Source organism: Cariama cristata, unplaced genomic scaffold (assembly GCF_000690535.1).
Source record: "Cariama cristata isolate BGI_N322 unplaced genomic scaffold, ASM69053v1 scaffold2865, whole genome shotgun sequence".
NCBI classification, from domain to species: Eukaryota; Metazoa; Chordata; class Aves; order Cariamiformes; family Cariamidae; genus Cariama; species Cariama cristata.
Genome location: NW_009615597.1, coordinates 12,815 through 26,751, shown reverse-complemented (window position 1 = coordinate 26,751; position 13,937 = coordinate 12,815). Strand labels below are relative to the sequence as shown.

Here is a 13,937-nt window from a genome sequence, read left to right as displayed (position 1 = left end):
GAAGAATCTAAACCATATGGAAATCTTCCTAATTTCCCTGGGTGTTTTTGACACTCTTACCCATAGGTCTCAGAATATTTTTTTTCTGGTGCAACAATCTCATTTCCAGGTGTGAGATTTTTCAGTGATAAAATAGTTACACCACAACTTTCTAGTGTCAAAGAACTTGCATCAATAAGGGAATAAAAATACTAATAGATAATATCACTTGTAATAATGCAAGTGAGTTGTGCTAGTTTTAATTATGTCAGTGCAGTTGATGTTGTCATTTTCCTACGTACAAAGACCCCTTCAGCTCCTGCTCCTTGCTTAAAAATAGGTCATGGGTTCAGAAAAGAATTAGGACTTTACAAAAGTTGTTTTTCCTTTGGGCAGAGAAACAACTGCTTTGGAGCTCTGCCTCTGAGAAACAAAGATTGCTGCGATTTTTTACTAGGCCTTTTGCAGTACTGATACAGCATTTTTTTGGAGCTCATTGCCCATAGCAATCTTTCAGCCCTGTGGTTCATATCCTATTTTTGAAAAGCCATTTCCTTTCAGTGCACATGTCTTTTCCCTGTGTTTATATGAAGCAGTCAATGGGGCTTTCAGCCGTAAGGATCAGAATGAAATCAAATAAATTACTTCCAAAGATAGGAAACCATTTCACACCTTGGAGCCTCATTTTGCTCCAGATGTAGCATGTTACAGCTCATGCCAGTTAGAGCCAATTATAAACCAACTGACCTGTCGCAACACTTAAAATCTTGGTAGAATTTGCACTTTGCCTGCAAGCCGACACTTCGTTTTCATCCCTTTTGGGTTTGGATCTGTAGCTGTGAACAGGGTGTTTGCCTTGGTCTAATAATTAAAGTGGGTTTTCATTCACTCTGCTGTTAAAAAGAGGTGTATCGATACATGCGTTTGATGAGGTTCTGTAAGAAATACAGTTCCTGCTAGCATTTAAAAAGAAATCCAAAGTAAATTTAGGTTGAACACAACCAGATATACAGTGTTTACATTAATTCTGGGTTTTTTTTTTTAAAGGGAGTGGTAACCTTTAGTTACGATTTATGGAGGTATTTATTACCACATCTATTCCAAGGGTTTTCTCACACCCCTTCATTCTAGAGGAACTATTTTGATTCAAAAACAACTTTTAATTGACTTTTTATCTTTCAGTGTAGAACGTGTTTGTGGTACATTGCCAGTCAAGCAGCCTGCAGAGAACTGCAATTCTTGTCTCAGGACTCTGAGTGTGTTGATGGTGGTTGATGCTCATTTGTGTTTGATTACTTCAAAAAATATTAATCCAGCCTCAGTTTTAGAGTTTTTGGATTGGGTTGGGGAAGGAGGTGACATTTTGTCTTATTTAGTATTGTACTTGCAGACTTTTAATATACAAGTGCTGATTTTGGAAGTATATGACAAACACATGTCGGAAAGAAGGTAACAGTTTATCTATGGTGAAGTCCAAATGTAGAGTTTAAATCCTAGCGGGGACCTAGGTACCAGGAGGATGGAAGCTTTGCTGTAGCAAGTACCACCTACTTGCAGTGTGCTCCATGCCTCACTTTTCCTGTCTATAAAATAGAGCTGATAAAACTTGCCATCATTTACATAGTGTTTTGATATCAGGTTTCTCTCCAAGTCTGAAGTAACGTTAATTATTAGTCGTGGGGCTGCTGTTTCCCTTTGATTTCTCCCCACCTCCATATTACCATGTATGCAGCCCCTTCTTCAGGACAGAGGACAGGCTAAACCACCCTCGCTGAGATTACTCCATCACCTCTAATGGTGTAGCACAAAGCCATTCATTGCTCCACTCTGGAGTCTAAAGTCTCTGAACTTTATTAGCCCAAGGGAGTGGTAGGCCCAAGCGTGCTCCGAAATGCCGATCTCCTGTTTTGATAACTGAGCTCTAAAATCAAGATAAACAAGCTGCCCTATATACTGAACATGTCCTAATTGCACACGTCAAGCAAACCAGCCAATCGATGAGTGCGTGTCGTCCGCTAATGAATATTTGTAGTTTTAGAAGATTTCATATGTGATATTCCTTGTAGTTTCTGCAGTTATTAGCAGAGTGGCTTTGAAGACCCTGTTCAGGAGGAGTACCTGGCTTTATCTAGACCAAGAAACTGTGTAATTTAATTTCATATGTTAGCTGGGCATGGTCACTCTTATTCAAATTGTATTAGCTAATACATCTTTAAAACTGTTTACACTGTGTGCAAAGTTGTGTTTAAAAGCCTATTAGCTGATACATTTCCTAGTCTAGACTTGGGGAGGGTTGACTCCCTGAAGAACTCATAGCAAGACTTTGTTTACTTGCAGGGGGTAGAAGAGGGAGGCGAGGAAAGAAGGGGTAATGATGTTTGAAACCGTCCAAATGACTTTTGCTGTGCCAAATATTCTGCTGTCTGTCCCTCTCCTCGCTTTTATTATTGCTAAGATTTTTTTTATTGAGAGGTGGCTCTTAAGTCGTGAGGGTGACTTTGCAAACCATGGGAGTATTGCCACCAACCAAGGTCTTGGGCATTCGGCGTCGGGAGCCAGGGCTCTCTGTGGGAGCAGTAGGAAGAGGAAGGCACAGAAGAAGCATCTGAGTTGGAGTGGCCAGTCTGGCGGGAGCCCCAGAGAGCCACACGCTAAGACTTTTATTGAACCAGAAACACATCATGGACATTCAAGAGCCAAAGAGAAAACTTTCTTGGTGGGAGGTAGCAGTGGGGTTTCGGATGTAGCCCACTAACAGGAGAATGCGACTGGATTTGATGTATAGGTTGCTCCCAGAATGACCTGATAATAGGACTTCCTTCCTTCTACAAGTCACAGACAACGTAAGTGAGGAGTCCTGTACTTCAGCTCGCAGTCCAGCACCTTACTGACACATACGTAAAGAGTCTGAGTTCCCAGGGCGGGTACCTGAAGCAATCACTAAGACATCAAGTGGTGTGAATATCTTCAGTGTTGCTGATGGAAAATCATCTAACGCCTTATAGATTCTGCTGCACTCTAAGTTTCTAAACATCCCTGGGTTTGGTTTTCTTTCCCTCATCACTCAAAGTAGGTCTCAGAAGGTAGGTGTGATGCTACAGTTGACAGGTTAGGCAGGAATACCAAACCCATTGCTGTTTGCTTTTACGAAGTCTGGTTTTACTGTAACTTGCCATAGTTGTGATTTAGTGGTGCAAGTGGCATATCTTTGGAGAAAAACAGTATTATCTCAGACAAGCATTAAATACTGTATAATTCCAAACTCAAATGATGGCATGGATTACTAACTTAAAATGCAGACAATGTCTCAGATCGCAGTCATACTGCCTTTTGAATATCATAAGAGAATTGCAGTAAACTCTGCAGTTGAATGTAAAATTTCCGTTGACGGTGGAGCTGGACTTTCCTGGTTCTCAGGAGTTGTTGCAATTTGATTTTCGTCATGGTTTCCCTACTGAAGTCTCTGGGTTTTGCTTCCTTAAGCTGTCCTCCTCTCCGGAATGTCTAACCTTTCTTTAAATCACCTTCTTCCTACAGTCCCATCACAAATCAATTGCACTCCCACAGTTACCGTTCAAATATAAATAAGTTAGTAAAATGATTTACCAAAATGTGGTAAAACAAATAGACCTATCCTGTGTTTTGTTTGAGGATTTTTTTGTTTTGTTTTCTAAAACATCCTTTTCCTTCTCTTTATGTTTCTAATCTAGAGCCTTATAGTAAGGGCTTTTTCTGTCTTGTCCATTAAATTGCATGCACATCAATAACACTGTGTATCAACATTCATTAATAAACGTTGGGTCCTCTATGTATCCCCCTTCCTGGGCAAGATTATTCCATACTGTGTATTTACTAGAGCTACATCCTGTCTACTTCAGCTACTCGAGTAAGTAGCAATATTTTAACTGCTGAGTATATAGTGTGCGTCATTTATTTGTCCTGACTAGTTCCACTGCTGATTTCATAAACATTTGGGGAAAGAAATACCAAACTAGCAAATATTTGGAGAACCCCCTAATGTAGGATCTTAAGAGGATGATATCGTCTCTCAGTTTGAAGATTAAAATCAGTCCTGTTCACAGCTGATTAACTTTGCTTTCTAATATTTCCCACAAATTGAGCTAATGTAATAAAACTTAACGAAACAAGGTTTAGTAAAGCCACAGAGAATATTTATATGACAGCAAGCTATAGAGTGGTTCAGGCTGTCCTGGCGTTCACTTTGTAATGGCTCTGTGTTTTACCCTGTCCAATGGATGGGTGTAGCAATGACAACGGTCCTTGTGTTGGGTAGAAACAACCTGTTTGCCAACTGAAAGGTGATGTGAATTAGCTGCACTATATTTTCTTTCTATCTGGTCAGTGATCAAGCGTTGCTTTCTTTCCCATCAGCTCTTACCAGTTCTCATTTTTTGGTCCTACAGAGTCATCAGCAAAGTGGTGCCAGCTCCAGAGGCCAAACCTGCTACTCCTGTGAGCCGGCCCAAAACACCTCCACCTGTGCCGTCACCGATACCAGCTCCCGTTCATGTCACCCCTCCTCCAGCTCCAGCTCCTCCTCCTCCACAGGCTACCGTCTCACCAGCCCTCATCCCACCGCCCTCTCCAGCCGTCTCCGCGGCAGGAGGCTCCAAAGCTCCGGTTAGGAGCGTGGTGACCGAGACCGTCAGTACTTACGTGGTAGGTAACACACACTGCCGTGTTTTATCCCAGTGCCAGTGACATTCAGCTCTTGAATTATGGAGCTCCTGGACTTGTGATGTTGCTCTCTATTAAGCTGCTCTTTATCCGGCTCTTGCTTCCATTAAAGTATTTTGAGGAGTTAATAACTTAATTAAAACACTACTACTTGGACTGAATTTTTTCTTTGTTCCCAATTCCATGTTAAAGTTTCTTCTAACAAGTCCGGTTATGTCCCACTTGGTATTTTCTGCTAACTGAGCTAGAGCATTTATTTTTGGAGGTGGAAATTTTTTTATAGATGGTTTCGTAAGTGCTGAATTGAAACCTCAAATGTCAAACTCACCATAGATTTTGCTGTCAGTCAGGTAAAGTACAAAACCCTCATACAACATCAAGAATTTGACTTAGCCCTCATTTGAAATGTGTAGAGTCCACTAATCTCTTTTCTGGGTTCCTCAACATACAGAAATTGCAGATGTTTGTGCATGTGGGAAAGATAGTTCATTAATCTACAGTTCATTAGTCTGTTTGACATATGCTCTGAACTTGGCCTCTGTTTGGTAACATTAAGACTTCTTTATTCTTTTAGACAAGTCTCCCATCTAACATGATGTAGGAACTACGTTCTCTGAAAGAACATGGACATACCTCTGGGCAGGACTAGGATTGCTATGCTACTGAAAATTTCCACTTTAGATGCAATGTAAAATGGATGTCCTGGCCGTTTCTGATCATTGAAGAGCAGCAGATACCATTAACACTGGTAGCAGTGTTGTTATCCTCCCTGTCCTGGCTAAGTTCCAGCTTGATTGGTGACACCTTGCTTATCTGTAGTGGGTAGCAGTTTAAAAATCTCACCATTTAAAACACCTAAAACTTGCTTTTATTACAGAGTTTCCTGTGCTTTAATTGCAACATATGCATGATTTTTCTCTCTTTTTTTTTAATTCCTGTTTTTATAATGATTCCTAGTGTAAATCTACCCTGCTGTTTCTAATGGAAAAGGTGCTCTTCCCTGCTGGACTTAAACTGTTGTATCATGTTACTGATCTCTATTTAAACAGCTGCTACGTTTCACTCCCGAGTTAGTTACAGCACTAGACAACCTCACATAGGCTGTGCATATCTTTAGTGTGCAGGATACACATCCTCACCTTCTGTGTATCACAGGTGTAAATGCAGTGTCGCTCTTATATATTACTGTAGTGCTGAGAAGCTTAGAAATTCACTCCGAAAGAGAAACATTTCCAAAATACTGTATTACATCCTGTTTTCTTCACTAAGGATTAAAAGCAAATAATTTGGAGATTATGGTAGTTTAAAGAAGGAAAGCCTAGAACTTTCCCTGGGTACTTCTAATGGTAGCACTCTTAACACCTTATGGAGAATTCAGAGGACATGTAGGCTGCAGGTTCTTTCTTTCTTTTACAATGTTATAGTTGAAACCAGGGCTTTCCTGCATTAGGATCCAACTATGTGCACGGGCAGAGGGACTCCTGATGTGAGATGTTTATGAGTCAAAAAGCTCATAGAGAGATTGGGGAAGAAGGGAATAATTAATAACTGTTAGCCTGTTGTATGAAGGGAATCCAGGACACAGAATGATGAAATGGCTTTCCCCAGGTTGCACAGTAAAGCTCTTCTAGAGATAAGATTGGAGCCAGTGTGACAGAGGTGTGCAACTCCCTTCTGCAGGCGAGGGCAGGAGGATGGTTTTATAGTTTAAAAAAAAAAACAAGATATGATGTAGGATCTCCCTGTAGGATAGTATCTCTGTAAGTGTGCTCTGATCATTAACTCTCAGCGGTTTGTGCTAAAATAGCATTCAGCAGTCACATACTGTCCCTCCTTCCACGACCCATGGCTCATTAAGGGGTGAGAAGTTACGCAATATTTTTAACATCCTCATTCAGCAGCCCAAGTTCTTGTTTAACAAACAAGCAGAGGTTTCACTGATTATAGACCACCCTGCCCCTCTCCAGCCCCTGAAAGACTGAGACAGGTATTCTGCAGACAAACATCGCCCCCTGAAAAACTTAAGTTTGGAAAAGTTAGGGTATCTGTCTTCTAATGGGGCAGCATTAGGCAGTGCTTACACCAGTGCCGAAAAGAGGCAGCACTGTGGATGGGGTGCCTGCCAAGTGCCTGTGCCCGTGCCGGAGGACGATGTGGGTACAGCCGGGCTGCTGAAGCAGGTTGTAAAGGGCCATAGCTGTCACCCCGACAGCCCGCAGCATCGCTTCTCTGCAGCACCATGGCACAGCATCTCCTCCTTCCCCAGCAGGATTATCCCACAGAAATGACTGCGGACCTCTTCATGCCACACGCAGACGCTTTACCTGCGGAGCAGATGCTTCTCTACCAACTTAAAATGACTTTGCAGATGTGAGATTAGATGCGTAGATAGGAATGATTATTGCAATCAATCAACTTAAAATGGAGTTCATTTTATGACGTTACCTATTCCATATCGCTGTTGGAAAGGGGATTGTTCCCTGCTTAATATTCCTGGGTTTTGTATTTTCTAGTTTAAACCACAAAAAAATTTAGGGCTATAAGAGGAGTCAGTCAAGAGTGATGTGTGGGTTGCAGCTCTGGTACATTCCTATTGATTTTTCAGGAAGCGATGTAAGAGGTACAGACCACCATGTAGTGGCTTTTTTTTTTCCTAAAAGCATTTGGGGCTTTTCATCTGCTACTTTTTAATGTCATTTTTTTAAGCTGTACAGATAGCAAAAAGTTATTGCTTTAGGGATGTGTAAATGCACAAAAGCTGAAAATAAAACAGTTTATGTTTTTGAGATTCAGTGATAGTGTGCAAATCTTCATAAAGTAATGATGAAATCAGGGTAATACCCCAGACGTTTTGTATTTGATATTGTTACTTGCACTTCTTTGGGTGGATTTCGTGACGTTTTGCATGTATGTTTTTACCAAAGAACTGTTAAAGAAACCACTTGAAACTTAAAAATACAAATAGTGGATCTAGCAGGATATAAACATAAAAAAAAATTCATAAAGCTCTGAATATGATACATCCAGTAAGCAGCTGCCTAATACTGTAAATGATCTGCCTTTCTTGTTTGGTTTACCCTTTAGTAAATTGTACTGTGACATAAATGTCATAAGGGGAATGGAAAGTTACTCAGTAACAACTTTTTTTATATCCTGATCTTATCAGCTAGTTGAAGTTGAAGACTTTGGCTAATAAGTAATATGGCAATATATACACATGGCACTGTATATTTTACATGCATATAAGACTGTTACCTTACGCAGGAGGCTGCCGTTGCTCGTTCTTGCCATTAAACAGGGTAGAATTGAAAAAGTCGCAATAGTATAGACAGAGAAAGAATTGTGTCTGTAAGCCCTGGCTGCTATATGTGAATGCCTCTGCATAGGTCAGGTGGTATAACTGGCTTTACTGGTTTACCAGACAATACAGAAAAATGCATGCTTTTGTCGTCATGTACAGTATAGGAAAATCAATTAAGACACAACGCTGAGCACTTATGATCAGAGAATTCATAAATAACAACAGTGGCTGCTGAATACCTTTGTCAGATAAGCAAGAAACTTTTTTTTTTTCCCCCCACATGTCAGTTTTGCTGCCTGCTTAGACCTGAAAACCAGCTAACTTTCCTTTTCTTTGCACCAGATCCGAGATGAGTGGGGTAACCAGATCTGGATCTGTCCTGGCTGTAACAAGCCAGATGATGGCAGTCCAATGATAGGTTGTGATGGCTGCGATGATTGGTATCACTGGTAAGTTGCTCTCATCCATCCTATTCTGCTGTTCCCTGGCAGATTTGGGGCTATATTATTGAAAACCTTGTATTTTTTTTATGGTTCGGGACACTGGAAATATTTGAATGGCTTTAGTGTGTCCAATTTAATAATCTGGAAGATATTTTTATCTGTTGTTTCTCTGGAATTTGAAGAAGCAGGTTTTAAGCTGTGAAGGAGACTTACTTTTTAATTAATGGGCATTGGTGATAACGGTTGTTTTTGAAACTGCTGGGAAATATTGCTGATTCTGGTAATTTTGTGAGAACTACAGGATTACGAGCGTAGTGTATACAGATAGACATTTCAAATTATGAAGCATTGTGTGAACAGTAATATAAATGTCAGCTCTTACAAAAGGGTTGGAGGGAATTAATCACTTTTTAGGCGTTTCCTTAAACAGCTACATAAAATCGTAAGGTTTTTTTGCAGATGTGTTAAAGGAACATTTGAAATTATTTTAAATCTAGCCTATTATACCTGAAAGTCCGCTCTTATTTCCTATTAAAATGACGTTTCTTATCTGAGTGTCTTTTTGATACATTTTCTTTTTGTTTCAAAGCAAGTGGTTTTTAGGTTTCTGTTCCATCATTATATTCATTAAGATAATGATAATATAATTGCTATATTAATTTGAAGGCCAGATCCTGTCTCCCACTGAAGAGTTTCATTTCTTTGAGTAAGAAACAAAAAATAACATTACTCTGCTGAGATGATATCCTATCTTCCTGTCCTTCACAGGCCTTGCGTTGGAATTACGACTGCACCCCCAGAAGAGATGCAATGGTTCTGCTCCAAGTGTGCCAACAAAAAGAAGGATAAAAAACACAAGAAGAGGAAGCACAGGGCACACTGAAGACTTTGCACTGGACTGAAGTCATGCGGTCACCGCAACATCTTCTGCCCTGACTCTGTCACAGGGAGGATCCATCCTGCTTGTGTCTCACCCTCCATCACTGGCTGTTAGGGTTATGACTCTGAAATGAATCAGGGGTGAGGAGATGCTCTCTGTCAGGGGCTGTTGCGTTTTGCAGACCATCCGAGCTCAGGGGGTTGGAATTTGGTACATTCTGATGCTGTCTTTCACCTACCGAGGGAAATTTGCACAGAGCGATATGAAGACTTTGGTAGTTCATGGTACCGCTCCCACTCCTGTGGCTTGGCAGCAACAAAGATGAATGTTGTAAATACAGATATCTGTCTTATTCTTTCTCGATTTGTTATTAATCCCTCTTGAACTTTTGCAGTAAGGTGCTGAGAGGAGAAGAAAATGTAAATTGCAGTAAATTGTAAACTGAGGAGACCTTCTGGAATGATTTCTTTAGTCTGGATACAGTTCAGCCTCTACTCCTGCTGAGCCAGATACTCATAATATGGAAATAAAAAGTGGCTGGTAAATATTTTTGTGACGAGAATATACGAAGCTTTTTTCCTTGATTTTTAGTACTAACATAAAATAAACACGTTCAAGCTTTTGTGATATATCTTCTATTTTTTAAAAAGAAAAGGTTTCTATTATGTCGATTTTTTTTTTCTTCCGTGTGAATTTATTTTGATGGACCTGTAATATATTTTATACTTTGTTTTTTGTTTTTTAGTCTTTGTCAATGTACCTTTTCATTGCTTGTACATTTCACTGGTGTGTAAAAACACTTCCCATTAAAAGATTTTCACACGTGTAAATACTTGATATTTATAAAGTACTTTTTTTTTTTTAATTATTTTTTAGGGCTTGAGGATTTTTATTTTTGTTTGCCTGAGAATACAAACCTAGCAGCTATTAAAAGCCCTCGCGACATACGCCCGTCCTTATGGCTTTAAGGGATTGGCAAGATCTGCCCCAGTGGTGCATGCACGAGGAGTCGGCCAGCACCATAATTAGGCCTCGATTCAGATACTTAAACATGTGGTAACTTCTTAAGAAGTGAGTAATCCTATTGCCTTCAAGGAGCCTGTTCCCACACTTCGTTATACATGTGCTTAAATGCCTTCTGAATTGAGAGTTTAGGCCAGGGGACTCTGCACTTTTAATGGTAGCTACAGGGTGTTAATCTGTAGCTGGAAATGAGCTTTTTTTTTCTTTCTTTTTTTTTTTTCTTTTTTAACAAGTGGTAGTGAGTTTGCCAAAATGATCAGGCTTGTGTTTAGATGGAGGAGATGCAGAATGGCGTCGAGGCCAGAAGATGCATTATTCTGCTTTGTGTATCCCCTTGGAAAGACCAATAAAGTGAATACGAGTTGTATTCCCCATTGAAAATGAAAATGAGGGGCGAAACTGCAGAGTAAAAAAAAAAAAAAAAGGTCAGTGTTAGATATTGTAGTGCAATACGTCTCAGAGCTAAGTAAAATGTAAGAATAAACTTGGGAAAAAAAATTATGCCTTTTGTTTCTGAAGCAATTTTAGACTTCATTGGTTAATTTGGGGATATTTCTACTTTAAACCGTACAGTGAGAAACATCTGATGTTTGAGAATATGACCCTTTAACCTGTTGCACAGATATTAAGAGTTATTTTTTAAATGCATCCAAATTGATATTAATGAGAATGAATTAGTCATGTTTTTAAAAGTACCAGTCTAGTTAGGGAAATGAGGCTTTGCTGATAGAACTGTTAAATTGCAAATCGGTGGAGATATGGATGAAATTGGTTTATTAAATGCGCACTGTTACCTTCTTTGTTCAATGCCACCTCATTTATATTCCGTCCTTGCTAATTACCAGTCAAGAAAGTTCCTGGGTTTGATTTTTTTTGTTTTATTTTATTTTGAATTGTTGGATGTTGCAAACCTGATTCTTGTTTTTTTTTCCATGTGTAATGTGCAGACATACAAAATACAGAGTCTTTGGTCATTTCTGGTTGCAATAATAAAGAACTAGCTTTTGGTAAGTTGTTTATCCATTTCCTCCTCCCCTCCGTTAATCAGAACTTCTCACATTTAATCAACTAAATTATTCAAGGTGCCGTGGGAGGGCTGAACTTTGCCATTTTGCTGGCCGTTCAGCTATTTCTATGCATGCTTGTGCATTGCTGCTGCCGGGTTGGTTTCCTACCCCGGGTTTTATGATTTTATAAATGACCTCTGTGGCAATAAAACCAAAGCATCATTTTCAGGAGGCCTGTGTGGCTGACGGGATTAGTAATGGGAGAAGGGGCCCTTCACCTCCGGGTCATCGGTTTGAAGCCAGCCTTGGTCCGTAGCCGTGCAGAGCCTGCCTCCCCTTTCACTTACCCTGGTGTGTATCAGGAATCGTGGTAAAAAAGAATAATTGGCTTCCAAAAATAGTTACCCCCTGAGCAACCGTGTGCCATGGACCTTCCATATGGCCTCACATACCACCCAACGCTGAACAAGCCCAGCTGCTTCCCCAGATGTTTGTGTTTGCTGCTATAACTTGATGAGTTGTGTTTCTTCTCCATAAACTCTGCCAGAGCTAGGGCTGCTCCCTTGATTCGCTGTTTGGTTTCATTGTTGAGCATTTGTGTTCCTCTGAATCCTTTTGAGTTGGGTTTTGCATACCTCTGTCCATGGGAAGAGGGCACGGCGGGTGGGTTGCACGTTGGTTTGCTCTTTAGATGTCACAGGAGAGCATCAGTGTTTCTGAATGGTTTTCCTGCCTCAAAGGGCAGCTTCATCCAAGAGGAAAGTGAGCACTGCCTCTGGAAAACATCTATTTCTGTGGGTAGTTGGAGTAGAACTGGTTAAAAGTTTAGAAAGTAAAGAATTAAAGAATTTTCAGCAAGGAGAAAACAACTTGCCATCTGCTCACAGTATGAAGAGAAGACGAATACAATTTTCCCCCCTTTACTGATGCACCATACATAGTGGATTTAAGCGGTACAGTGAGTATTGGAAGCAAATATTCAAGAAAAGAGCGTAAAAGCTATTCCGTGAGAAAAGCTTGTTGAATCCTGCCTTTACTCTGGGGCCAGATTATTATCTGGAGTCAGTTGGGAGTCAGCTGGAGCTGTGTCAGTTTACACCAGCCCAGGAGCTGCCCGCTCGCGCAGCTGACTTTGGGGCTGGGGAGCAGCTCCGTTTATTGTGAAACGAGGCAAGGTGGGGTTTTTTTATCATTTTTATCCTGTAAATCCTCCTTTAGGGCAGCCTGTGCCTGCAGGTTGCTGGAGTAAACGGCAGTGCTGGGCGCTTGCTGCAAAGCATGTTAGTCATTAGGCAAAATTGCAACTTGTTAATGAATTTTGCACCCAGAAAAATCTATGACGTTAATATCGAGATGGTAAGAACAGAGCTCAGAAACAGAAGAAAGTTATCTTGACTACTGATTTTTATTGGAGGGCAGAGATATAAATGCAGAGCATCCATCCTTGGAGTAATGGGGATGCACTTTTCCTGAGATAATCTTCCTTCAGGGCTGTATGTCGTGCTCAAAGCATCATTTCTCTGCTTGACAAGGTGTTTCTCTTCTGAAGGTGTCCGCAGCTAAGTACAGTGAGGATCTTTATTCTCAGCAACTGATTTGTGATTCCAAATGTCCTGGAAGAGAAAGGGAATAAAAAAAAAAAAACGAATCGGAGGGTATCAGAGCCTGCTGACTTTGTCTGGGCTTTCCAGAGATAAAATATAGTGTATTACTTCACTGTATCACCTAAACCTTCTTTGTTCTCCTTTCAATAGGACGATTAAACAAAGACCTACTAACCAAATTAAAGTATAAAATGAACGCTGAGATATGGAAACCTTGCCAGGAAGAATGTTAATGAATGAAGTTCACTAAAGGCATGCTGGCTAAGTTTTCAATACAAATAGTTTTATGGCCAATCTCTTTAGATCATAGCAGTTTTCTTTAGAAGTTTTAAGTCTCAAAAGTAGATGAGTTTCCTTCACCGGGGAATGAATTAGATAATGCTCTGAATAAACTCCCTCTTCGCGGTCTTGTCAGTCATGCTACTTAGGAAACTCTCCCTTTCTTCTGGGGACTTTCGGATCAGCTGTAACCTAAAAAGTAGAAAGCTGCTATTAATCCATGTGTGCTGTATGGCAGAGGAGGCTGTAACGGGAGATTTACGGCCAGCAAACAGCTCGTACCTGGCTGATGTGAGCAGAAGCCTTTAAACGTGAGCTAGGGCAGCTGATCCTGCTGTGCTTTCCCTCGAAGGTGCTGTTTTAAGGTTTACACCGGGTGAAGGAGGGACAGACTTTTTAACAGAGCCTGTAGCGATAAGACAAGGGGTAATGGTTTTAAACTAAACGAAGGTAGATTTAGATCAGATATAAGGAGGGTATTTTTTATGATGAGGGTGGTGAGGCAGTGGCAGAGATTGCCCAGAGAAGCTGTGGATGCCCCATCCCTGGAAGTGTTCAAGGCCAGGTTGGATGGGGCTGTGAGCAACCTGGTCTGGTGGAAGGTGTCCCTGCCCACGGCAGGGGGTTGGAACTGGATGGGCTTTAAGGTCCCTTCCAACCAAACCATTCTAGGATTCTAAGGTGCAGCCCTTCGTGCTTATGGAGTGACCTTTTGCACCAGGA

General features: G+C 40.7%; 1 protein-coding gene across 1 annotated transcript in view; it reads left to right on the top strand.

Annotated features, from left to right (window-relative positions):
* TAF3 (TAF3 RNA polymerase II, TATA box binding protein (TBP)-associated factor, 140kDa) overlaps window positions 1-9,930 on the top strand; it is a gene marked incomplete at its 5' end in the record, with an annotated part of 28,751 nt that extends 18,821 nt beyond the window's left edge. The window contains 3 exons of the mRNA XM_009699857.1: window positions 4,404-4,659; window positions 8,321-8,427; window positions 9,190-9,930. Coding sequence (XP_009698159.1) covers window positions 4,404-4,659; window positions 8,321-8,427; window positions 9,190-9,304 — 478 coding nt within the window. The remainder of the gene's footprint in view (window positions 1-4,403; window positions 4,660-8,320; window positions 8,428-9,189) is intronic.
* Window positions 9,931-13,937: the final 4,007 nt, after the last annotated feature.